At 43.5% G+C, this 26,536-nt stretch overlaps 1 protein-coding gene across 3 annotated transcripts in view; it reads left to right on the forward strand.

Annotated features, from left to right (window-relative positions):
* The window catches only part of UBE4B (ubiquitination factor E4B), a 143,434-nt gene that overhangs the window by 91,812 nt on the left and 25,086 nt on the right, over positions 1-26,536 (forward strand). For all 3 annotated transcript variants that reach the window (XM_064363230.1, XM_064363232.1, XM_064363231.1), the window contains 9 exons: positions 684-800; positions 899-997; positions 2,295-2,408; positions 4,778-4,976; positions 7,715-7,853; positions 14,892-14,991; positions 16,669-16,796; positions 19,099-19,197; positions 21,931-22,166. In XM_064363230.1, the coding sequence (XP_064219300.1) occupies positions 684-800; positions 899-997; positions 2,295-2,408; positions 4,778-4,976; positions 7,715-7,853; positions 14,892-14,991; positions 16,669-16,796; positions 19,099-19,197; positions 21,931-22,166 (1,231 nt within the window). The remainder of the gene's footprint in view (positions 1-683; positions 801-898; positions 998-2,294; positions 2,409-4,777; positions 4,977-7,714; positions 7,854-14,891; positions 14,992-16,668; positions 16,797-19,098; positions 19,198-21,930; positions 22,167-26,536) is intronic.

Below are 26,536 nucleotides of genomic sequence, written 5' to 3' on the forward strand. Positions count from 1 at the left end.
TTTTTAGTAGAGATGGGGTTTCACCATGTTGGCCACGCTGGTCTCAAACTCCTCACCTCAGGTGATCCACCTGCCTCGGCCTCCCAAAGTGCTGGGATTACAGGTGTGAACCACCACACTGGGCCTGATTTTTTTTCCTTTATAAGTATTGTACAACTAAACTAACAAGTCCTACGGAAAAGTTATTCAAATCCTTTGGTAGGATAAGTAAGAAGAGTTCGTTTGAACTTCATCAAATAATATCTTGAAACATAAAAACTTCTTTTTTTTCTTTTGACATAGAGTCTTGCTCTGTCACCCAGACTGGAGTGCAGTGGTACAATCTTGGCTCACTGCAACCTCTGCCTCCTAGGTTCAAGCGATTATCTTGCCTCAGCCTCTCCAATAGCTGGGATTACAGCTATACGCCACCACACCTGGCTAATTTTTGTATTTTTAGTAGAGATGGGCTTTCTCCATGTTGGCCAAGGTGGTCTCAGACTCCTGACCTCAGGTGACCCACCTCCATCCATGTTGGCCTACCAAAGTGCTGGGATTACAGGCGTGAGCCACTGTGCCTGGCCGAAACATAAAAGTTTTAATAATATCTTGTGAAAATATAGAGGAGCTGGTGGGTTTTCATTGCATTTTTCCCTCACCGGCCCGTTGGGCGGCTTGACCGGCCTGTTCCGTCTTCTGCCTAGGTTGCTTCTTTGCCGTTGTGGTTGCCGAAATCCTTAAGCCCCGGCTGTGGGCGGGAGCTGCAGAGACTCTCTTACTTGGGGGCTTTCTTTAGCTTCTCAGTCTTCGCAGAAGATGATGTAAGTATGGTGGCGACTTGTACTTTGCTGCTCTTTTATTCAGATTCTTTCCCAAATGTAGACTATATGTTGATTGCATTTTTTCCTTCTCTTTCCAGGTTAAAGTGGTTGAAAAATATTTCTCAGGGCCTGCCATTACCCTGGAAAACACTCGTGTGGTTAGCCAATCATTGCAGCATTATTTAGAACTCGGAAGGGTAAGTACTCAGAAAACAAATCCAGAAAAAGTACAACGGATGAACTCCAGATAGGGAGCTCCTATTTTGTAGACTGGACGATGCCCGGTACACAAACGGCTAACAAAAGCCAATTTGATCTTATATAAAAGGTTACTAAGTAAGTAACCTGTGTTTTGAATAACAATTGTTAACAACAGCAGTGTGCTGCCTTTGTATGTAGCACCACTGGGAGCTGGTCCTAAGGTTAGTGGCCCTGATCCTCCTCCAGCTGGCCCTTAGCCATTTACACTATGGGAGTGGGCAAGAGCTGTTAGTTTGCACACACCCCTCACTGATTTGCTTATCCCAAATGCAGATTAATATGTCTTCAGTTCTCAAACTTAAAGGCAGAGAAGGGCTGGGCGTGATGGCTTACGCCTGTAATCCCAGCACTTTGGGAGGCCGAGGTGGGTGGATCACCTGAGGTCAAGAACTCAAGACCAGCCTGGCCAACATGGCAAAACCCTGTCTGTACTAAAAATACAAAAATTAGCCAGGTGTGGTGGTACATGCCTGTAATCCCAGCTACTCGGAAGGCTGAGGCATGAGGATCGCTTGAACCCAGGAGGTGGAGGTTGCAGTGAGCTGAGATCACACCACTGCACTCCAGCCTGGGCGACAGAGCAAGAATTCATCTCAAAAAAAGAAAAAAGGCAGAGAAGTTATAGGCTTGGATAACTAAGGTGATTTTGATCATGGAAAGAAAGTAACAAAGGCTATTTTGTCAAAATTGTAACTGCCGGCCAGGCACGGTGGCTCACGCCTGTAATCCCAGCACTTTGGGAGGTTGATGTGGGTGGATCACAAGGTCAGGAGATCAAGACCATCCTGGCCAACATGGTGAAACCCTGCCTCTACTAAAAATACGAAAATTAGCTGGGTGTGGTGGCACATGCCTGTAAATCCCAGCTACTCGGGAGACTGAGGCAGGAAAATAAAATCACTTGAACCCAGAAGGTGGAGGTTGCAGTGAGCTGAGATCGCGCCACTGCACTCCAGCCTGGCAACAGAGCTAGACTCCATCTCAAAAATAAACCAAAAAAAGATACTGTAACTGCCTACCTCCCCCACTCCATATTCTTGCTGTCATGCTGATTACCTTGACACAGTTGAATATGGATATTTCTTGTATTCTTCTTTCACTCAGGCTCTCCTAAAATGAGTAGAAGTGGGAGAAGAGAGAACGTGGGAAGTAGACTAGCTGTTCTTAAAGTCAAAAAGGAATTGTGTTCAAAATAGTTTTAATTTGTTTCTTCTTTTTTAAAACAAATTTCAGCAAGAGCTTTTTAAGATTCTGCATAGTATTTTGTTAAATGGTGAAACCCGTGAGGCTGCTCTCAGTTACATGGCGGCTGTCGTCAATGCCAATATGAAGAAGGCGCAGATGCAGGTAGGATTCCCGTTTGTCAAATTCGTTCATCTGACCCAGATTTAGTCAGCACCTACCAGGTGTTCTAGGAATGGGGGTACAGTATTGAACAAGGTAGACAAGCTTCCTACTTTGTGGAGCTCATGTTCCACAGGGTAAATGAGTAGACATATAAATATATGATTTTAGACAGTCGTAGAATCAATGAAGAAAATAGAGCAAAATAAAGGCTGTGAGAAAAACTGTAGGTACCAGAAGGAAGGTATGAAGGTGATTTTGGTTGTGTGGCAGGAAAGGCCTCTCTGGGGAGGTGACATTGGTTAGATAGGAAAGAGCCATTGCAGTGCTGAGAAAAGAGCTTTCTAGGCATGTGTAAGGCTCTACGGTGGAAATGAAGCAGCTTTGCTACAAGCCTAGCGCGCAGGCCTTTGTGGCTGGAGAAGAGTGAACAGGAGGGAATGGTGGGTCCTGGAGTTAGTGGGTGGGCAGGGCTCCATGGGAGAGTTTTCAGCAGGGAAACCACAAAAGCTGCCGTGTCGATGGACTAAAGCAGAAGGGAGCGGCCGGGAACAGACCCAAGGAGGCAGCTGCAAGGGTGTGAGTGCATCAGTCCAGGTGAGAGAGGCCACTGGCTGTGGCTGCTTTGCCAGAGGAGAAAAGGACATCCTTTCTTGATTATTAATAAATAATGAATGAATGATGTGACACATGTACTCAGAAGCAAAAAAATACAGAGAGAAGAGCATAAATTTGGTGATTTCTGATCGTGATTCCACTGTTTACTAACTGCAGGACTTTAGTTACTTCTCTGTGCCTTCATTTCCTCATCTGCTAAGTGGGGTTAATACTAGTACTGGGTTTATTATATGTAAAGCTGTTAGAATGGTGCCTGGTACACAGTGCTCACTCAATCAATGTTAACTTATTATCATATTATTGTCGTATTATTCTTATTGTCATATTACTGTTCTTATTGTCATATTATTCTTATTGTCGTATTATTCTTTTCTTAACAGAGGTAATCAGGTTACATTGTTATATTGTTAATGCAGGAGTGTGCTGATGCTGTCACCTAGAGAAACAATGTCACATGATAACAAGTGGAAGTAGTTGTTTTGATGCTCTTGAGGGAAATAAAGAGGAGAAAGAGGCTGGGCATGGTGGCTCACGCCTGTAATCCCAGCACTTTGGGAGGCTGAAGTGGGAGGATCACTTGAACCCAGGTGTTTAAAACCAGCCCTGGCAACATAACAAGACGCCAACTCTACAAAAAATACAAAAATTATCTGGGCATGGTGGCACAAGCCTGTAGTTCCAGCTACTTGGGAGACTGAGGCGAGAGGATCACTTGAGCCTGGGAGGTCAGGACCAGCCTGGGCAAAATAGGGAGACCCTGTCTCTACAAAAAAAATTAAAAAGTAGCCCAGTATAGTAGCACATGCCTGTAGACCCAGTTATTCAGGAGGCTGAAACAGGAGGATCACTTACGCCCAGGAGGTTGAGGCTGCAATGAGCCATGTTCGCACCATTATACTACAGCCTGGGCGAGAGAATAAAATCCTGTCTTAAAAAAAAAGAAAGAAAGCAACATATATTATGTTTCTACTTACTAATTTTGAGGCTCAGGCAAATCATTTCAGAGTCACTGAGTCTGTGTTTCCTCCTGTATAAAATGTTAACAGCAGTATTACTGACCTGTAAGAGTTACTGTGGTGGTTCAGTAACGGAATGTATAAAATGTCTCTGATACAAATAATAATTATATAATAGGTGCTATTCAACAAGTAGCACCTGCTAATAGAATTAATAGAATGCCAGTGGTGATGATATGTATGTCTTCTAATTGACTTCAGGATACGGTTATATTTTAAAGTTTATATAATAGGTGCTATTCAACAAGTAGCACCTGCTAATAGAATTAATAGAATGCCAGTGGTGATGATATGTATGTCTTCTAATTGACTTCAGGATACGGTTATATTTTAAAGTTCAATCTGCTTTCTTACAAAGTTTGCCAAAATTTCTATTCATGTTGTTATTTTAAATACTTTTTCTTGGCTGGGCACAGTGGCTCACACCTGTAATCCCAGAACTTTGGGAGGCCGAGGTGGGTGGATCACCTGAGGTCAGGAGTTCAATACCAACCTGGCCAACATGGTGAAACCCTGTCTTTACTCAAAATACAAAAATTAGCTGGGTGTGTTGGCACGCGCCTGTGGTCCCAGATACTTGGGAGGCTAAGGTGGGAGGATTGCTTGAGCCCGGGAGGTGGAGGTTGCAGCTGAGATCACACCCCTTCATTCCAGCCTAGGCAACAGAGCGAGACCCCATCTCAAAAAAAAATTTTTTTTTAATCTTTAAAAATACTTTTTTTTTTTCATCTTTCACAGACAGATGATAGATTAGTGTCTACAGATGGGTTTATGCTGAATTTCCTTTGGGTACTACAGCAGCTAAGTACAAAAATCAAGTTAGAAACAGTTGATCCCACGTATATTTTTCACCCACGATGTCGAATTACTCTTCCAAATGATGAGACGCGTGTGAATGCAACGATGGAAGATGTGAACGACTGGCTGAGTGAACTCTGTGAGTACTGTGTTCATGACTAGGTCATTAAAACACTGCCCTCTTCTCTGGGTGCTAGTAATTCCTCACAGATTGTTACCACCGCACCATAAAATGACTGTACAAGATAGAGAAACGTAATAAAAATTAATACACTAAAAATTCTTCTTGGGATCAGTCAAAACAAATAGATATATAGGACAAATGGAAGGAAATATACTGTTCTGAGTTAAAGAGAAAAAATAAAAATGATAATGGCAACTTAGTCATTATATAGATGCTATTAGCTATGATAATATCAAGTTTTATATATAGAATGTATATACCCATTAAAACTCTCATGAAATATTTCACAGATGTTGATGAATTGATGGTTTGAGAGTAGGAATATTTTGAAGGGGTTATAATTGTTGATCTTTTCTCTATATGATATAAAACATATTGACTGGGTGCAGTAGCTCATGCCTATAATCCCAGCACTTTGGGAGGTCGAGGCAGGCGAATTGCATGAGCCCAGGAGTTTGAGACCAGGTGGACAACATGGCTAAACACTGTCTGTACAAAAAATACCAAAATTAGCTGGGTTTGGTGACTACCCAGGAGACTGAAGAGGGAGGTTCACCTGAACCCAGGGAGGTCAAGGCTTCACTGAGCTGTCATTATGCCACTACACTCCAGCCTGGTGGCAGAGTAAGACCCTGTCTCAACAACAACAGAAAATACTATTTAACGACAGACATCAAAATCCCATGGCAGCCAGGCGCAGTGGCTCATGCCTGTAATCCTAGCACTTTGGGAGGCTGATGCAGGTGGATCACGAAATCAGGAGTTCAGGATCAGCCTGGCCAAGGTGGTGAAACTCATCTCTACTGAAAATACCAAAAAAGTAGCTGGGCGTGGTGGTGTGTGCCTGTAATCCCAAGCTACTCAGGAGACTGAGGCAGGAGAATTGCTTGAACCCGGGAGACAGAGGTTGCAGTGAGCCAAGACCTCGCCACTACACTCCAGCCTGGCAATAGAACAAGACTCTGTCTCAAAAAAAAAAAAAAAAAAGTGTTTATTTTATTTTAATTAATTAATTAATTAATTTTTTGAGACAGAGTCTCATTCTGTCGCCCATGCTGGAGTGCAATTGTGTGATCTTAGCTCACTCCAGCCTCAACCTCCCTGGGCTCAGGTGATACTCCCACCTCAGCTTCCAAAGTTCCTTGGACTGCAGGCACATGCCACCATGCATGGCTGGTTTTTTTTCTATTTTTTATAGAGATGGAGTTTTGCCATGTTGCCCAGGCTGGTCTCAAACTCCTGGGCTCAGGCAACCCATCCATCTAATTATTCATGAACAGGATGAATTCATCCTTACCTGGTAGTAGCAGCATTATGATTAGATGCACATATTCCAGAAAAATATTTCAACCGTTGTTGAATTGTAAGCATAAAATGAACAATAAAGTCAGTATCTGATTGTCATTTGAATGAACAGCTAAAATCTAAGAGAAAACCAAAGAGGATTTCACCCAGCTGTGAAGGAGGGAGGAGTGTATCCTTTGAAAAATGAAGCAGCCAGGCATAGTGGCTTATGCCTATAATCCCAGCACTTTGGGAGGTACAGGCAAGAGGATCAGTTGAGCTCAGGAGTTCAAGACCAGCCTGGCCAATGTGGCAAGACCTCATCTCTACTAAAAATAAAAAGCTTAGCTGGGTATGGTACCATGAATCTGTAGTCACAGTTCCCAGTTACTGGAGAGGCTGGAATGGGAGGATGGCTTGAGCCCAGGAGGTTGAGGCTACAGTGAGCCATGATCATGCCACTGTACTCCAGCCTTGGTGAGAGAGACATCATCTCAAAAAAAAAAAAAAAAGAAAAAGAAAGAGGCCAGGTGCCGTGGCTCATGCCTGTAATCCCAGCACTTTAGAAGGCCAAGGCAGGTGGGTCATCTGAAGTCAGGAGTTCGAGATTAGCCTGGTCAACATGGCGGAACCCCATCTCTACTACAAATTAGCCAGACATGGTGGTGTGCACCTGTAATCCCAGCTATCCAGAGGCTGAGGCAGGAGAATCACTTAGAACCTGGGAGGCAGAGGTTGCAGTGAGCTGAGATCGTGCCACTGCACCCCAGCCTCAGCAACAGAGGGAGATTCTGTCTTAAAAAAAAAAAAAGAAAAGAAAGAAATGAAGCATATCATCAGAGTTAATATGTATGTGTCTTAATAGTATTTAGAGTAGAAAAAAATTAGAAAAAAAGAAATATCCAGAGAAATGGCTCTGGAATCAATTTATTGACATAATACCATTTTGAGATTTAAATATTTGTGTATGATGTTGAAAAAAGGAGATTTTTTTTTTTATTTTTTAGAGATGGGGTTTCCCTTTTTTGCCCAGGCTGGAGTGCAGTGGCTATTCACAGGCGTGATCCCACTACTGATCAGCATAGGAGTTTTGACCTGCTCCATTTCTGACCTGGACCAGTTCACCCCTCCTTAGGCAACCTGGTGCATGCCTGTAATCCCAGCTACTCAGGAGACTGAGGCAGGAGAATCACTTGAACCCGGGAGGCAGAGTTTGCAGTAAGCCAAGATCATGTCGTTGCACTCCTGCCTAGGTGACAAGAGCAAAACTCCATCTCAAAAAATAAATAAAGCAATAGTATCCTTAAACTTCATAAAAATTCAAATGTAATTTTCTCTTCTGAATTGAGCTTTTTCTCTGATTGAGACGTAATAGATTTTATTTGGGGAATTATGTTATTTTTTCCTAGATGGCGATCAGCCTCCATTTTCTGAGCCGAAATTCCCTACGGAGTGCTTCTTTCTCACCCTGCATGCTCACCACCTCTCCATTCTGCCTAGTTGCCGTCGCTATATCCGCAGACTCCGGGCTATCCGGGAGCTCAATAGGTACGTGCCATGATGCCGTGTCCTGGGATTGCCTGTGTTACCACTTTCTCTTAGGGGCAAGCAGTTCCATTGTGAACCGTAGTTTTGAATGTTGAGGGAGGTATGTACGTTATATAGTGTTCTGTCTACCTCTACCACCACATCCACGTTCCTCAGTTGTCCAGAGTTCTTTACCTGGTAAAGTGATCCAAATCTTGATTTCTGAGAGTTCTGAACCCTGGGTATTTCACTCTGTTTATATTAACTACAGACTTCCATTAACTTTTCCCACTGGGCATACATTACTAGGAGGCACTTTAAACTTCAAAAGTTTAAAGGATCCCCTGGGTTGCAGACATACCCTTTCCTCCCTGGACTGTGAAAAAGTAACCATGGGGCCAGGCGTGGTGGCTCACTCCTGTAATCCCCGCACTTTGGGAGGCCGAGGCGGGTGGATCATGAGGTCAGGAGTTCAAGACCAGCCTGGCGAAGATAGTAAAACCCCATCTCTACTAAAAATACAAAAATTAGCCAGGCGTGGTGGGATGCCTGTAATCCCCCCATTCAAGAGGCTAAGGCAGAGAATTGTATGAACCCAGGAGCGGAGGTTGCAGTGAGCTGAGATCACATCACTGCACTCCAGCCTGGGCGTCAGAGCAAGACTTCATCTCAAAGAAAAAGAAAAAGGAAAAGTAAGCATGGTTTTCCTTGATAATCAGGATAAATTCCCAATTCATTAGTACCATTGCTGTGTTTCTTAATCTAAGCATTTCTTCCTGTGTACTAACACCAACAAACAAACAAGTCACAGGAACACAGAAGCAAGTCTTTTTGAGCAGGTCATCTGGAATAATAATGAAGCCACTTCTGCTTTTTGGTCTAGAACCCGTGTAGTCTGGCTATGAGAGAAACTGAATCATATTTATATCTTGATCTATCTTGCTTAAATCACTTACTAATTCTTTTTTTTTTTTTTTCAGTTGGAGTCTCGCTCTTTCGCCCAAGCTGGAGTGCAGTGGTGCAATCTCAGCTCACTGCAGCCGCTGCCTCCCAGATTCAAGTGATTCTCCTGCCTCAGCCTCCCAGATAGCTGGGATTACAGATGTGCACCACCACGCCCGGCTAATTTTTTGTATTTTTAGTAGAAAGAGTTTTGCTACATTGACCAGGTTGGTCTCAAACTCCTGACCTCAGGTGATCTGCTCATGTCGGCCTCCCAAAGTGCTGAGATTACAGGTGTGAGCCACCACCTTGCCCAGCCTAATATCACTTACTAATTCTAGTAGTTACTCTGCAGATTCTTTATGATTTAGTTTCTACACATAATCATGTCTATAAATGATGACAATTTTATTATACTTTTTTTCATGCATTAATGCCTGAGCTATAATTTTTAGTACAATGTTAAATAGAAATAACCTCAAAATTTCCATATTGTTCCAGTTAGTGGAGGAAGGCTTTCTGTATATCCTGTTACCAGATTAAGAAAATTTTCTCTTATTTCAGTAGTTAATTCCCTTAGCACTAGTTGAATTTTATTAAATGCTTTCGCAATATCCATTGAGGAGACTAGACTTCTTTCTCCTCTATCCTGTTAATGTGGTTGAATTATATTAGTTGGTTTTCTGTTATTAAACCAATCTTTTGCTCCTGGAGTAAACTTAACTTTAATGTTTTTATATCTCATTAGATACACAATTTGCTAATATTCTGTTTAGGATTTTTGCATCTGTTCAAAAGAAAGCCGGACCTATAATTTTCATTTCTTATTAAGTGCTTCTCAAATTTTGGTATTAAGGTTATGCTGCCTTAACTAGGGGCTAGGTGTGGTGGCCCACGCCTGTAATCCCAGCACTTTGGGAGGCTGAGGTGGATGGATCACCTGAGGTCAGGAGTTCGAGACCAACTTGACCGACATGGTGAAATCCCATCTCTATTAAAAATATAAAAATTAGCCAGGCATGGTGGGTCATGCCTGTAATCCCAGCTACTCAGGGGGCCAAGCAGGAGAATCACTTGAACCTAGGAGGCAGAGGTTGTAGTGAGCCAAGATGGAGCCACTGAACTACAGCCTGAGTGAGAGAGTGAGACTTTGTCTCACCAAAAGAAAAAAAAAAAAAAAAAAAAAAAAAAAAGGAACTGGAGAATGTTCTCCTTTTTTTATGTTCCCTGGAAGAGTTTATTGTATAAGAATTATGTTGTTTCTTCCTTAAATGTCAGAAAAAATTTAGTGATGAAGTTGTCAGGGCTTAAGAGCTTTCTGTGTTGGGATATTTTTAATTATGGATTTAAGTCAGTTAAAAGATACAGGACTATTTAGATTTTCATTCCATCTTGTGTCAGTTTTCCTATCTAAAGTTTGAAAATGTTTTGACATGAAGTTGCTCGTAATATCTTTTCTATCATTTTCATAGCTGTGGGATCCTTATTATTTCTGCTTTTAGTTTTAATTTGCTTTCTGTTGCCTCTTGAGATGGATGTTTAGATCATCCTTTTCAACTCTTTCTCTTAAGTATTTATTTAAGACTATTTTGTTTTCCTTTTAGTGTGGTTTTAGCTGCATCCCTCATTTTTAGTATATCATATCTTATTAGTTTAAAATGTTTTCTAATTTTTGGTTTTTTTTAATATGACCTGTGAGTTATTTTTAAATACATTATTTAAAATCTGGATTCTTAGGGTATTTGTCTATGTATCTTTTGTTAGTTGATTTCTAGCTAAATTCCATCATGGTCAGAAAATATATTCTATGTGATTTATGTCTTTTGAAGTTTATTGAGAGTTACCTCATAGCCTTTTACATGAGTAGACCTGAAAAGACTGCTATCTGTATTGTTTTTACAGTGTTCACATATAGTATTTAGGTCAAGTTTGTTAATTCTCTGTTCAAGTTTTCCTTATATCTGTAGATTTTATCAGCTTATAATATCAATTACTGAGAGAGGCTTATAAAAATTTTAAACTATATTTGTGGATTTATCTGTTATCCTACAATGGATTACCATCCTGGGATACCATCACTCCCACTGACTTTGGAGGGTCCATTTCAATGGCAGTATCTGTAACCTTTGCTTCCAGCCCAGCTGGCAACAGATAGCCTTTACTGTGCTTTTCAGAGACATTTTTGTTCCCCTCATGTGTTTATTTTTCGATGCTGTGATGTAGGAAGTATCTTCTAGGACATAGTTGGAGTGTGTGTATGTGTATTGGAAGGGGGATTACCTGAGGTAAATCACGTATGGTAAATCCACCTTAATTTTCCAAGCTCTTTAAGTTTTCGAATCATTTCCTCTGAATTAGATCAAATAATACTTGGCAATTCAACTTTATTCAGTATAGGTCACCGTCAATTCAAACTTTTGTCAACTAGTTGGTTGCACAATATGAACCTCTCCCAACTACTCAGAATAATACTGAATCCAGGGTCTCCAGTAGGTATAATCATGTCAATGATTTTAGCCCGACATAGAAGTATATCAGCATTTTCTTCTCTTGCTGATCAAGCATCTTCAAAATCCATTCCCATATATAACCTACATAACCGTCATGTTTCTGGCAGTACATATGTGGTGGGTAGAAAAATGGCATCTCAAAGGTGCCCACATCCTAGTCTCGGAACCTGTGAATATGTTCTCTAACTTGGTTAAAGGGACTTTGCAGCTGTGATCAGGTTCATCTTGAGGTGGGGAGATTATCCTGGATTATGTGGGTAGATCCAGTGTCATGGCAAAGGTCTTCATAAGGGAGAAGGAATCAGGAGGGTCAGAGGGAGAGACAGAATGTGATGAGGAAGCAAAGGTCGGAGTAGTTTGGGGTCATGAGCCAATCTGGTAACCTGGAAGCTGGAAAAGGCAAGGAAACTTGTTCTCCCCTAGAGCCTCCAGAAGAAACCATCCCTGCTGACCCTGTTTAGACTTCCAGAACTCTAAGACTATAATTGTGTAGTTTGGACCCACTAAGGCTGTGCTAACTTGATATAGCACAATAGAAAACTAGCATAATACTTAGCAAATCTTGCCATTTTTTTTCCCTTCAAATATATACTTACCTGGCTTGCAATTTTGTAATAAGGCCATAAGGACAGTCTGTGATCTGACTCTAGTTGTGGTTCTGGAAGCAAAGAGGGATGGTGGGTTAGAACCTAGGGGAAGATAGCATTACCCTGCAGGTGACTGCCTCCAATGAGGTCATTATAGAAACTGCTTGTGCTAGCAAGCAAGGCTCAGGGAATTTAGAGATTCAGGTACTTGGAGTCAGCTAGGTCTCCCAAGCTCCTCTATTTGAATTATTTGGGTCCCAGTCTTTGCCTTAACTTTCAGATAAGAGGTCCAGTAAAGTTATTAACTTTTTCTGTACTATAATTAGTAGAACTGGAGCTGATTCTTAAAATAGTCTTAGAAGCTTCCTGTCTTACAGTTCTGAAGATCAGAAGTCCTAAAATCGGCCAGGTGCAGTGGCTCACACCTGTAACCCCAACACTTTGGGAGGCCGAGGCGGGTAGATCACCTGAGGTCAGGAGAGACCAGCCTGGCCAACATGGTGAAACCCCCTCTCTACTAAAAATACAAAAATTACCCGGGAATGGTAGTGCACGCCTATAGTCCCAGCTACTCAAGACGCTGAGGCCGGAGAATCCCTTGAACCCAGGAGGCGAAGGTTGCATTGAGCTGAGATCGTGCCACTGCCCTCCAACCTGGAAGTGTGAGACTCTGTCTCAAAAAAAGAAGTCCTAAGATCAAGGTTACATTCCCTCTGGAGGCTCTAGAGGAGAATCTCCTTTGCCTTTTCCGTCTTCTAAAGGCTGCCTGCATTTCTCTGCTCATCCTCCCTTACTGTATTTTCAAAGCCAGCAACATAGTATCTTTAGACCGCCTTCTCTTGCCTGGTGTATCTCAGCACTTCGGGAGGCCGAGGTGGGTGGATCACTTGAGGTCAGGAGTTTGAGACCAGCCTGGCCAACATGGTGAAACCTTGTCTCTACCAAAAAAATACAAAAATTAGCCAGGCATGGTGGCACACCACTGTAGTCCCTGCTACTCAGTTGGCTGAGGTAGGAGAATTGCTTGAACCTGGGAGGCGGAGGTTGTAGTGAGCTGAGATCATGCCACTGCACTCCAGGGCAACAGAGTGGGACCCTGTCTCAAAAAAAAAAAAGAAAAAACGGCCGGGTGCGGTGGCTCAAACCTGTAATCCTAGCACTTTGGGAGGCCGAGGCGGGTGGATCACGAGGTCAAGAGATCGAGACCATCCTGGTCAACATGGTGAAACCCCGTCTCTACTAATACAAAAAATTAGCTGGGCATGGTGGCGCGTGCCTGTAATCCCAGCTACTCAGGAGGCTGAGGCAGGAGAATTGCCTGAATCCCAGAGGCGGAGGTTGCAGTGAGCCGAGATCGCGCCATTGCACTCCAGCCTGGGTAATGAGCGAAACTCCGTCTCAAAAAAAAACAAAAAACAAAAAACAAGAAAACAAGGCCAGGCATGGTGGCTCATGCCTGTAATTCAGCACTTTGAGAGGCTGAGGCAAGCAGATCATTTGAGGTCAGAATTTTGAGACCAGCCTGGCCAAAAATACAAAAATTAGCTAGGCATGGTGGCAGGTGCCTGTAATCCCAGCTATTTGGGAGTCTGAGTCAGGAGAATTACTTGAACCAGGAGGCAGAGGTTGCAGTGAGCCAGATGATGCCACTGCACTCCAGCCTAGGTGACAGAGCGAGACTCAGTCTCAAAAAAAAAAAAAAGACAACAGCACAACAAGATCGCCTTCTCTCTGACCTTTGCTTCCATTGTCCCATTGTTACATCTCCTTCTCTGTCTCTGAGTCCTTTTTTCTCTTAGAAGGACCTTTGTGATTATATTGAGCCCACCCAAATCATCCAAGATAATCTTCCCATCTCAAAGCCCATACCCATAATCACATCTCCAGTGTCCCTTTCGCCTCTTTGGATCGCATATTCACAGGTTCCCTCCAAAGATTCGGATGTGGCATCTTTGAAGGAGCCATTCTCTGTCTACCATACTCATGTTTCAGTTGTAGACAAAAGAATCTAATTCATCTATGATAAGCAGAAAGGGGAACTAGTTGGTTTATTGAATCATTGGAATGGCTATAATAGAAGATTCTCAGAGCTATACTTTGAACAAGGAAGCTGCTTTGGAGGTCAGCCCGACAGCACAGCCTCTGCCGCAGCTTCAGCCAAAACCCCTCTACCACTGTGCTTCCAGAAGGATGCAATCATGCAGCCACCTCACAGTACTCACCCTGCCTTCAGTGAGGCTTCATCTTTGGTGACGGCTAGGTCTTAAGAAATGCTGGCAGGAAGGGAGTCTAGGAAATGCAGTTTCTAGAGATTTAGCAACCTCTAGTCTTATACACAACATCATGATAGAAAGGGGTTGAAATACTGTTAAGTGAGCCAGTCTTTAAAATATGCAGCATATTAGGTGATGGGGAAGCCTTTACTGCGGAGACAGATGGTGTTTGAGCAGCCACCCGAAGGGAGTGAAGGAGCAAAGCCACAGAGATAACCTCAGAGAACAGCATTCCGAGCAGAGGGAACAGTTGTAAAGGACAATGCCATTAGTAAAATAGCCTTTTGTTTTGGATAATTGAATAGGCATACTAACTTTGAATTTTTATGAGAGACTTCTCTTTTTCCCTCCCAGAAAAACAAGAGAACAATGTACTTCCTTGTCACAAAAAATATGATTGTATTTCACCAAATCTACAGTGTCATCCATTTGAAGACACATTATTGTTTTAGGAACCAACAAGAAAAAAAAAATGCTGCCAATTAAACTGTAACTTGCCACTGGTTGTAAGATATGCTCTGATTTTAAAGATGTTACAATGCAAAAAACGAACCAACAACTGCGTGTGAGAGTGAGTGAAATGGGCCGGGCGCGGTGGATCACTTGAGGTCAGGAGTTCGAAACCAGCCTGTCCAACATGGCAAAACCCTGTCTCTAAAAAAAAAAGAGTCAGTGAAATGGTCAAGATGCATGGATAAGATGGATCCGGCTGTTTTCTTTCATTTGACTGTTAGTCTTTGATTTCAGAACTGTGGAAGATTTGAAAAATAATGAAAGCCAATGGAAAGATTCCCCACTGGCAACTAGACACCGCGAAATGCTGAAGCGCTGTAAAACTCAGCTTAAGGTTTGTATAGTTAATTGGCATAACTGTAGACCAGCCTCATAATGATAATTTTCTCAATAGAATATATACCTTGAGTGAGCAGTTTAGTGTCCTTACTTTTTCTTCGTTATTCTTTTCCCTTCAGATAAAATAGCACATTTTAAAACTTGTTGATACCTTACTTACATCTGTGTATAATGATTTAAGTCTCAGGACGGAATATGGGTAGATATGCTTATGCCGGGACTATGAATTCTTAATGGGTTTTATGATTCTCAGTTTAACATCACCTCCCCTTCCCTACCTTATGCAAAGCCCTCCTCACCTGCTCTCCCAGCCACTCACCCCAACATTCCCGCACACTCTGGTATATCTAGCCATGCATTTTCATGACCTTTGACAAAGCAGATCTGTGGTAGTGGAAAGATCTCTTTCCTTTGCCCCTGTTCTTCTTTTAATGAAAATGATTTGTCACACCAAACCTAACTACAGACGGGAATATTCTTGCTGGTGAGACATAGCTAAAAACGTATGCCAGCTGACATTGTACAAAGAAAGCATAGATAGCAAATTTATGCATTTTTCTTCTATTCATGTTCCAGTTATAAACCTGAACGTCAGCTGGTCATGCATTCTGTTGAATAGTAGGATAATATGTGGAAAGTTTACCTGACATAGCTTTCTGGTACAAGTTAAGATTTCAGTTTTATTTACAAATGGACTAGACTTCTTTAAGATGCACAATTCACCAGAGGCCCTTATCTGGGGTACTGTGGACCCCCGCTAAGCAGTCCACAGATGTGTTTTAAGGGGCTCTGTAAACTGCTTAAATGGCCAGGGGTGGTGGCTCACGCCTGTAATCCCAGCACTTTGGGAGGCTGAGGTGGGCAGATCACCAGAGGTCAGGAATTCGAGACCAGCCTGGCCAACATGGTGAAACCCCATCTCTACTAAAAATACAGAAATTAGCCAGGTGTGTTGGCACACGCCTGTAATCTCAGCTATTTGGGAGGCTGAGGCAGGAGAATCGCCTGAACCCGGGAGGTTGCAGTGAGCTGAGATGGCACCACTGCACTTCAACCTGGGGAAGAAAGTGAGACTCTGTCTCAGAAAACCAACAACAAAAAAACAACTGCTTAAATTTCTATGTCAGTGTATGCCTGTGTGTGTGTGTGTAATTCTATTAACAGGCCTCTAGGTAGGAATTGTGTGTGTGTGTGTGTGTGTGTGTGTAATTCTATTAACAGGCCTCTAGGTAGGAATTCCGTGTGTGTGTGTGTGTGTGTGTGTGTGTGTGTAATTCTATCAACAGGCCTCTAGATAGGAATTCCATCCTTAGTGGACCAGCATTTTGCCCAAGGGCAGCTTGTAAAAGGTGGTGCTGGAATACTGATTGTTCGGCTTTTTCCCACTATTTACCCTGACACCCAATCACCACCCTCTCCCAATCAAGTTATTTATAGGCCATTTTTAGTAACTCACCACTTTATGCTAGACTTGATGGTACTCAGTGGTTTGCTTGCCATGCCTTTGTTTTTCTCGGGAAAAAGATCTTGAGATAAAACCAGCATCTTATAGCTAGTTAGAGATGAAGCTCTAAACGCTCTGGAACCCAGATTTCCCATCTGCTGGCCCCAATCCCACTGGAGGGATTTAGCTGTTGACTAATCTTTGGGTGTGGGCATCCTGCTTCCACAGAAACTGGTACGGTGCAAGGCCTGTGCTGATGCTGGCCTACTTGACGAGAGCTTCCTGAGAAGATGTCTGAATTTTTATGGCCTTCTCATTCAGCTGCTGCTCCGCATCCTGGACCCCGCGTATCCCGAGTGAGTGAGCTTTCTCTTTCCCTCGTCCCTCCCTGGCTGGGCTGTGTTGTTTTTTTTAAGTCCTTCAAAGTTGATAACTAAAACTAAAACCCTTTCTTTATCAAGAATTTACTTCTCTTGGCCAGGCACGGTGGCTCACGCCTGAAATCCCAGCACTTTGGGAGGTCGAGGCAGGCAGATCATCTAAGGTCGGGAGTTCAAGACCAGCCTGGCCAACATGGTGAAAACCCCATCTCTACTAAAAATAAAAAAATGTTAGCTGGGTATGGTGACATGCACCTGTAGTCCCAGCTACTTAGGAGGCTGAGGCAGGAGAGTTGCTTGAACTGGGGAGGCGGAGGTTTCAATGAGCTGAGATCGTGCCACTGTACTCCAGCCTGAATGACAGAGTGAGACTCCATCTCAAAAAAAAAAAAAGGAGAAAAAAAAATTCAATTCTTGGAAAGGTGTGGTGGCTCATGCCTGTAATCCCAACACTTTGGGAGACCAAGGCGGGCGGTTGCTAGAGGTTAGGAGTTTGAGACCATCCTGGTCAACATGGTGAAACCCCATCTTTACTAAAAATACAAAAATTAGGCCGGGCATGGTGGCTCACGCCTGTAATCCCAGCACTTTGGGAGGCCAAGGCGAGTGGATCACCAGAGGTCAGGAGTTCAAGACCATCCTAACCAACATGGAGAAACCCTGTCTCTACTAAAAATACAAAATTAACCGGGCATGGTTGTGCATGCCTGTAATCAATCCCAGCTACTCTGGAGGCTGAGGCAATAGAATCACTTGAACCCGGGAGACAGAGGTGGCAATGAGCCCAAATTGCGCCACTGCACTCCAGCCTGGGCAACAAGAGCAAAGCTCCATCTCAGAAAAAAAAAAAAAGAAAGAAAAATAAATTGTGCTTGCTTTGACAGCACAGATACGTTTAAAAAAAGGAAATCAAGGAAAGGGCCGGATGTGGTGGCTCCTGCCTGTAATCCCAGCACTTTGGGAAGCCAAGGTGGGTGTATCACTTGACACTAGGAGTTCAAGACCAGCCTGGCCAACATTCCAAAACACCATCTCTACTAAAAATACAAAAATTAACTGGGCGTGGTGGTAGATGCCCGTAGTCGCAACTACTCTCGAGGCTGAGGCAGGAGAATCACTTGAACCCGGGAGGTAGGGGTTGCAGTGAGCCGAGATCATTCTACTGCACTCTGGCCTGGGCACAGAGCAAGACTATCCCCATGCAAAAAAAAAGAGAATTTACTTCTCAATTTCCAGATTGTATTTATATAGACTATGTAGTTATATTGATAGGTGTTTTCCCTATAATTAGTAATTAGTTAATGTCAACATCTGTTATTTTAATTTTGACAAGTATTTCTTTAAAATTTGCTATAAAGTCTTTGATTGATAGAAAATCTATACATTGGAAGCCCAAAGCTGCAGATGATATTAGGCCCTCCTAAGCACTGGGTCCAGGAATACCCAGCTAATTCACTGAGTAAGCTAAGAACATTGTTGATCACTTTGTCATCAACTGGTCATCTCCAGGCAGCCATTTTTGTTTTATTTATTATTATTATTTTACTGTTATGAAGTCTCTGGTTCACTGATGTTGGTGAGATTGGCCCAAGTCCCCTAAAGGAGTGGAAAATATTATTTAAAATATGTGTGTAACTCTGTTATCTCAGACAGTTTGAGTTGCACAAAATGACCAAATAGGACCTTTTAATTTCCTTCCCATTTTACTTACTATTAATTTCCTTCCCATATTACTTAAGAAATAAAGAAGGCCGGTGTGGTGGCCCACACCTGTAATCCTAGCACTTTGGGAGGCCAAGACAGGTGGATCACTTGAGGTCAGGAGTTTGAGACCAGCCTGGCCAACATGGTGAAACCCTGTCTCTACTAAAAATAGGAAAATTAGCCAGATACAGTGGCACATACCTTTAATCCCAGCTATTCGGGAGGCTGAGGCATGAGAATCACTTGAACTCAGGAGTTGGAGGTTGCAGTGAGTGAGCCGAGATTGCACCACTGCACTCCATCCCAGGCGACAGAGTGAGACTCTGTCTTGGGGGAAAAAAAGAAATCAAGAAAAGGAAAACATTTCACATATACCCTGGCATATGCACTGTCTTCGTTATTCCCTGTTCATTTCTGGTTGTAGTTTCTTTGCTGTTTGTTTATTACATAGTTGTATTACAGAATGAGTTTTTTCCCCAAAATAAAATACTTACTTAATGGTAGCATAATACTCCTTGCAACTTGATGTACCATAATTTCACTTTGTAAATTATGCTTTTTTTCTCTTTGACAGTATAACACTGCCTTTAAATTCAGATGTCCCCAAGGTATTTGCAGCATTGCCTGAGTTTTATGTAGAAGATGTTGCAGAATTTTTATTTTTTATTGTACAGTAAGTGCCTTTAATATTTTACATAGTTCTAATATGTTTTTATGCATAATACGTACACGATATTCTGAGCTATGTTGCAGACCTCCATTTCATGCCTGAAATTTTATGTAACTGTTTTAACTGAATGCTGCCTAGAGACTGGAAAAAATAAATCCAACGGTGGCACCAGTCCAATTCCAACAATATCTCAAAGACAGAGGCAGGATTAACAGTGCAGATAATGTGTTCTGTGAAAATTGAGTTGAATTTCTAATAGTTGAATATATGTCTCTGAGCAACAGAAGGAGCAAACAGTTTATAAATAGCTGAATGAACATCCCAAACCCAAAAATATCCACATCTATATTTTGTACTAAAATTTGTCTCAATTTGTAAAATTGGAGAATGCTTACCAAAAAGTGGTTTGAGTTTATAACTGATATTGTAGGGTTGTTTTTTTTTTTTTTTTTTTTTTTTTGAGACAGAGTCTTGCTCTGTCGCCCAGGCTGGAGTGCAGTGGCGCAATCTCAGCTCACTGCAACCTCCGCCTCCCGGGTTCAAGTGATCCTCCTGCCTCAGCCTCCCGAGTAGCTGGGATTACAGGCACCTGCCACCACGCCTGGCTAATTTTTTTGTTTTGTTTTGTTTTTAAGTAGAGACAGGGTTTTGCCATGTTGGGCAGGCTGGTCTCGAACTCCTGACTTCAGGTGATCCGCCCTCCTCGGCCTCCCAAAGTGCTGGGATTACAGGCGCGAGCCACCGCGCCCAGTGTATTGTAGGGTTTTAATTTTTTTTTTTTCCAAATCCTTATTTGGTTTATCAAACTCACATTTTATTTCTAAAACATTACAGGTTAGAAGAATTACAGTTTCAATCCCTTGGCACCATGATAGCACATATGGCTAGCTGAGGGAGTGGTATATGAAGTCTATTGCAAAAAGTAAAAGTCGTGCTGGGCACTGTGGCACATGCTTGTAGTCTCAGACATGCAGGAGGATTGCTTGAGCTAGTTCAAGACCAGCCTGGACAATGTAGCAAGTTTGCATCTCTTTTAAAAAAACTAAAGCCGGGCCGGGCGCGGTGGCTCACGCCTGTAATCCCAGCACTTTGGGAGGCCGAGGCAGGTGGATCACGAGGTCATGAGATCTGGACCATCCTGGTCAACATGGTGAAACCCCGCCTCTACTAAAAATACAAAAAATTAGCTGGGCATGGTGGCACGTGCCTGTAATCCCAGCTACTCAGGAGGCTGAGGCAGGAGAATTGCCTGAACCCAGGAGGCGGAGGTTGCGGTGAGCCGAGATCACGCCATTGCACTCCAGCCTGGGTAACAAGAGCAAAACTCCATCTCAAAAAAAAAAACCAAAACTAAAGCCAAGTGTGGTGGCTCACACCTGTAATCGCAGCACTTTGGGAGGCTGAGGCGGGCAGATCACAAGGTCAGGAGTTCAAGACCAGCCTGGTCAACATGGTGAAACCCCATCTCTACTAAAAATATAAAAATTAGCCGGGCGTGGTGTTGCATGCCTGTAATCACAGCTACTCGGGAGGCTGAGGCAGGAGAATCCCTTGAACTCAGGAGGCAAAGGTTGCAGCAAGCTAAGATCGCACCACTGCACTCCAGCCTGGGTGACAGAGCGAGACTCCGTCTCAAAAAGATAAATAAATAAATAAAATAAAATAAAATAAAATAAAAATAGTATAGGTTCCCAGTCACAAAATACAAATTGTGAAAGTTTTTTAACAAACAATGGAAAAAAACAAAATTAGTGTAAATGATTCTAAAATAAGAGCCAAAACTAACTGGAGCAAGTTGTATTGCGGTCATAAAAGCTGCCTTAAAAAAAAAAAGCCCAAATTGAGGCAGAGGTTCCAGTGAGCCGAGATCACACCACTACATGCCAGCCTGGGCAACAGAGCAAGACTCCATCTCAAAAAAAAAAAAAAGATAATCCCAACTCATTGGTGACATGTGATTTTGATTGGTACAAAATTTAAAAAGTGACTAAAAAGCATGGTTTATTTGTTGAAAAACCAACCTTAGGCCGGGCATGGTGACTGACGCCTGTAATCCCAGCACTTTGGGAGGCCAAAGTGGGCGGATCACGAGGTCAAGAGATCGAGACCATCCTAGCCAACATGGGAAACCCTGACTCTACTAAAAATACAAAAATTAGCTGGCCGTGGTGGCGCATGCCTGTAGTCCCAGCTACTCGGGAGGCTGAGGCAGGAGAATTGCTTGAACCTGGGAGGCGGAGGTTGCAGTGAGCCGAGATTGCGCCACTGCACTCCAGCCTGGCACCTGATGACGGAGCAAGACTCTGTCTCAAAAAAAAGAAAAACCAACCTTGGAATTTAAGCAATTCAAGTCATATTTTATAATCTGTTCTATGTACACTTATACAAAAAACACCTGTTTGAAAATTTTCATTTATTCTCCTTTTCAGCAGAGATTGAAAAAAATAACTCTATCAAAAAATTTTTGTATGACTTTTTGGTAGTAATGATCTTTTGTGAAGTTTATCTGATTTAATCATAGCTTTTGTTTATAGTTAATGTAACATGCTACAGCCAGTAACCATGTTTCGTTTGAAATCTGTGTCATTACAGTGTAAATAGTCACTGTAAACTGAGCGAGTTCCAGGACACTCCTAAACCTATTTATCCTGCTTTCCCCTCCTCACTTACTGACACCAGCCTTCACCAGCGTGAGTTTCTCACAGTCTCTTTCTTGCTCTCCTTGCCTCTCTTCAGATACTCTCCCCAGGCGCTTTATGAGCCCTGCACTCAGGATATCGTGATGTTCCTCGTCGTGATGTTGTGCAACCAGAACTACATCCGAAATCCGTATTTGGTGGCCAAACTTGTAGAAGTCATGTTTATGACCAACCCTGCTGTTCAGCCACGAACCCAGAAGTTTTTTGAAATGATTGAGAACCATCCTCTCTCTACCAAGTTGTTGGTACCTTCCCTGATGAAGTTTTATACAGGTAGGTTGCTGGGACGCAGTGTAGCACATGGCAGGCCAACTTAGGCAAGGTCTTCTAAAGTCGGTGTCTGGTGTTGCTCTCAGCCTGTTACCCAATATCCTGACATGTGTATAACCTACTAACCTACAGCCTGCAGAGGGTGTACTTTTAGTTCTTCTTCCCCTGAGTAGTTGGGAGTAGGACAACCATTCCATGTACTGGTCTCTGATGATTCAGCAGGATCCATTTCACCGAGACCCAATTGATTAGCACCGAGACTCACTTGGTATCAACCACACAAGTTCGTGGTGATATCTGAGTGGAATTATCTGGTTCATTTTACCTCTGAACTTAAAGCATTTGTTTTCTAACACTACAGTTTCCAAAGTGTGGGTATAAGAGGGAGCTTGTTAAAAATGCATGTTCTTGGGCCAGGGGCAGTGACTGACGCCTGTAATCCCAGCACTTTGGGAGGCCGAGGCGGTAGAACACAATGTCAGGAGTTTGAGACCAGCCTGGCCAATATGGAGAAACCCTGTCTCTACTAACAATACCAAAAAAAAAAATTAGCCAGGTGTGGTGGCAGACACCTGTAGTCCCAACTACTTCGGAGGCTGAGGCGGGAGAATCGCTTAAATACAGGAGGCGGAGGTTGCAGTGAGCTGAGATGGTGTCACTGCACTCCAGCCTGGGCAACAGAGTGAAACTCTGCCTCAAAAAAAAAAAAAATGGCCGGGTGTGGTGGCACATGCCTGTAATCCCAGCTACTCAGGAGGCCGAGGCAGGAGAATCACTTGAACCCAGGAGGCAGAGGTTGTGGTGAGCCGAGATCTCGCCATTGCACTCCAGCCTGGGCAACAAGAGCAAAACTCCCCACCTCCAGAAGAAAATGTATGTTCTTGGACCCCACTTAAACCAATGCAATCAGGATTTCTGGGGGGATCTTAGGAGGATTCATTTGTTCAGGATTTCTGGGGGGATCTTAGGAGGATTCATTTGTTCAGGATTTCTGGGGGGATCTTAGGAGCATTCATTTGTTTAGGAGCATTCATTTGTTCAGGATTTCTGGGGGGATCTTAGGAGCATTCATTTGAGCATTCAGTTGTTCAACACATATTTATTGAGCATCTCGAGCATCTACTATTTGCCAGGCACTATTCTAGGAGCTGAATTACACTGTTGAAAAAGATAGCATGTGAGACACTCTGAAAGGAAGTCTTCCCTCTGTTTAATTATATTCCAATTTTTTTTTTTTTTTTTTGAGACAGAGTCTCGCTCTGTCACCAGGCTGGAGTGCAGTGGAACGATCTTGGCTTACTGCTACCTCTGACTCCCTTATTCAAGCTATTCTCCTGCCTCAGCCTCCCACATAGCTGAGATTACAGGCATGAATTACCATGCCTACGTTTTACTAGAGACAGGGTTTCGCCATGTTAGCCAGGATGGTCTCGATCTCCCGACCTTGTGATCCACCCGCTTCGACCTCCCAAAGTGCTGGGATTACAGGCGTGAGCCACTGCGCCTGACATTTTCTTTTCTTTTTTTAAGACAGAGTCTGGCTCTGTCACACAGGCTGGAGTGCAGTGGCATGATCTCAGCTCACTGCAACCTCCGCCTCCCGGGTTCAAGCCATTCTCGGGCCTCAGCCCCCCGAGTAGCTGGGATCACAGGCATGCACCACCAGCCCAGCTAATTTTTGTATTTTTTAGTAGAGATGGAGTTTCGCCACGTTGGCCAGGCCGGTCTCAAAATTGTGGCGCTAAGCCATCTGCCCGCCTCGGCCTCCCAAAGTGCTGGGATTACAGGCGTGAGCCACTGCACCTGGCCTGTCACTATTTTTTTGAGGCATCTAAAGAGTTTCTCTTCTTCCTTGGCCTAGTCATAGCCTCTTAAATCTAAAGCAAGTGCACAAACACTTTGAAGATTTGTTATTGTCCTTACTTTGGCAATAGCAGGAAAAGCTCCTGGCTAAAAGGCACCTTCTTGGCTAACAGGCACCTTTTTGGGTAAAAGTTCTTCTCTTTTTTTTTTTTTTGAGATGGAGTCTCACTTCGTCTCCCAGGCTGGAGTGCAGTGGTGCTATCTTGTCTCACTGCAACCTCTGCCTCCCAGGTTCAAGAGATTCTCTTGCCTCAGCCTCCCAAGTAGCTTGGACTATAGGCACCCACCACCATGCCTTGGCTAATTTTTTTTTCTTTTGTATTTTTAGTAAAGATGGGGTTTCACCATGTTGGCCAGAATAGTATTGATCTAACCTCGTGATCCACTCGCCTCGGCCTCCAAAAGTGCTGGGATTACAGGCGGGAGCCACTGCACCTGGCCAAAAGTTCTTCTGTTTAATCTCTTAGCCCTAGACCTAGCCCTAGTAGGGGAAAGTGCCAGCCATTCGGATACACATGGTGCATTATGTATGTATAGTACAGGACCTTGTATGGTGGCTTGCATGTAGCAGGCTTGGTGGAACTGAAGATAATTCAGCATTCTTAGAATGATCATAAGATACCACTTTTCTGGCCAGGTGCAGTGGCACACACCTGTAATCCCAGCACTTTGGAAGGCCGAGGCGGTGAATTGCCTGAGGTCAGGAATTCTAGACCTGGCCAACATGGCAAAACCCTGTCTCTACTAAAAATATAAAAATTAGCCGGGCGTGGTGGCATACACCTGTGATCCCAGCTCCTCAGGAGGCTGAGGCAGAAGAATCACTTGAACCTGGGAGGCAGAGGTTGCAGTGAGCTGAGATCATGTCACTGCAAGCCAGTCTTGGCGACAGACTCTGTCTCAAAAAAAACTAGGGAAGGACATATACCAGAATATTAAGTGCGTTGGTTTTATTTGAATGGTAGAATTATAAATAGTTTTTATTTCTTTTTGTTTTATTATCTGAACTTCTTAATTTTTCTACAGTAAACATGTAAAAAGAAAGCAGTTTTAGTTAAATATATTTTGTAGTCAGTGTTCTGGGCCTGTCACTGTGACTTCAGGATAAAGTGTGTGTGTGCATGCACGTGTGTGTGTGTGCGTGTGTACATGCATGTGTGCACATGCACAACAGAACTGGACCTGTTCCCTATGAGACCAGTGCTGGGCCTAGTGGAGGCCTGCTGGGAATGTTCCAGAAGGTGATAGGTGAGGGTTGTTCTCTCCTTCCTCTTTGCCATGTGTGCCCTCTGGCCTGGACCACCTCTGTAGTCATAGATGATGACATCTGCACTAATAATAGCCACCACTCGTTGAATGCTTACTAATCCTTTCACTTAATCCCCACAGCAGTCTTAGAGGTAGTACTATAAATACCTCCACTTTACAAATGAGAAAACTGAAGCTTAAAGGGGCCAAGAAGCTTGCTGAAGGTCAGCGGCTAGTGAGTGGCGGCAACCTGAGCAGATGGCCTTTAGCACAGGTGCCCCTGACTACTGTGCTGGTATTCCGATAGTTACCAAGGGGCTGGTGTGAGGGTACCCCAGAGGGAGGCATCGCAGACGTACTCCTGTGTTCATAGCCTCCATGTGAAGACCTGCTGATTAGCTCCTGGTCCCTGAGCAGATGGGACTCAGATATAAATTAGAGTTGCCACACACAAGATCAGTATGCGGAACAATCTCCTCTTACACCACAGAGATAGTATTCTAGCTTAGAAAATGCTCAAATTGGCCAGGCGCCATGGCTCACACCTGTAATCCCAGCACTTTGGGAGGCCCAGGTGGGCGGATCACAAGGTCAGGAGATCGAGACCATCCTGGCCAACATGGTAAAACCCTGTCTCTACTAAAAATACAAAAATTAGCTGGGTGAGGTGGCTAAGATCATGCCACTGCACTCCAGCCTTGGCAACAGAGTGAGAATTAATCCCAAAAAATAATAATAAAAATAAGTTAGCTGGATGTGGTGGTCCACACCTGTAGTCCTCACTCCCCAGGAGGCTACTTGAGCCTTGGAGTTTGAGGCTACAGTGAGCCATGATTGCCACTGACTCCAGCCTGGGCAACAGAGTGAGACTGTCTTAAACAGAAAGAGAGGGCAGGGGGAGAGAGAGAGTGCTCTGTAATTACACTTTAGGATGCCAAGGTGGGTGGATCACCTAAGGTCAGGAGTTCAAGACCAGGCTGGCCAACATGGCAAAACCCCGTCTCTACAAAAATATAAAAATTAGCCAGGTGTGATGGTGCATGCCTGTAATCCCAGCTACTTTGGAGGCTGAGGCAGGAGAATCGCTTGAACCCAGGAGGCAGATGTTGCAGTGAGCTGTGATGGCACCACCGCTGTCCAGCCTGGGTAACAAAGAATGTCTGTCTCAAAAAAAAAAAAAAAGAATCAATTAAGTTGGCCAAGGGCGGTAGCCCACACCTGTAATTCCAACACTTTGGGAGGCCAAAGTGGGCCGATCACTT

This window comes from Aotus nancymaae, unplaced genomic scaffold, assembly GCF_030222135.1.
Source record: "Aotus nancymaae isolate 86718 unplaced genomic scaffold, 86718_ANA_hifiasm-v0.15.2.pri h1tg000053l, whole genome shotgun sequence".
Lineage (NCBI taxonomy): Eukaryota > Metazoa > Chordata > Mammalia > Primates > Aotidae > Aotus > Aotus nancymaae.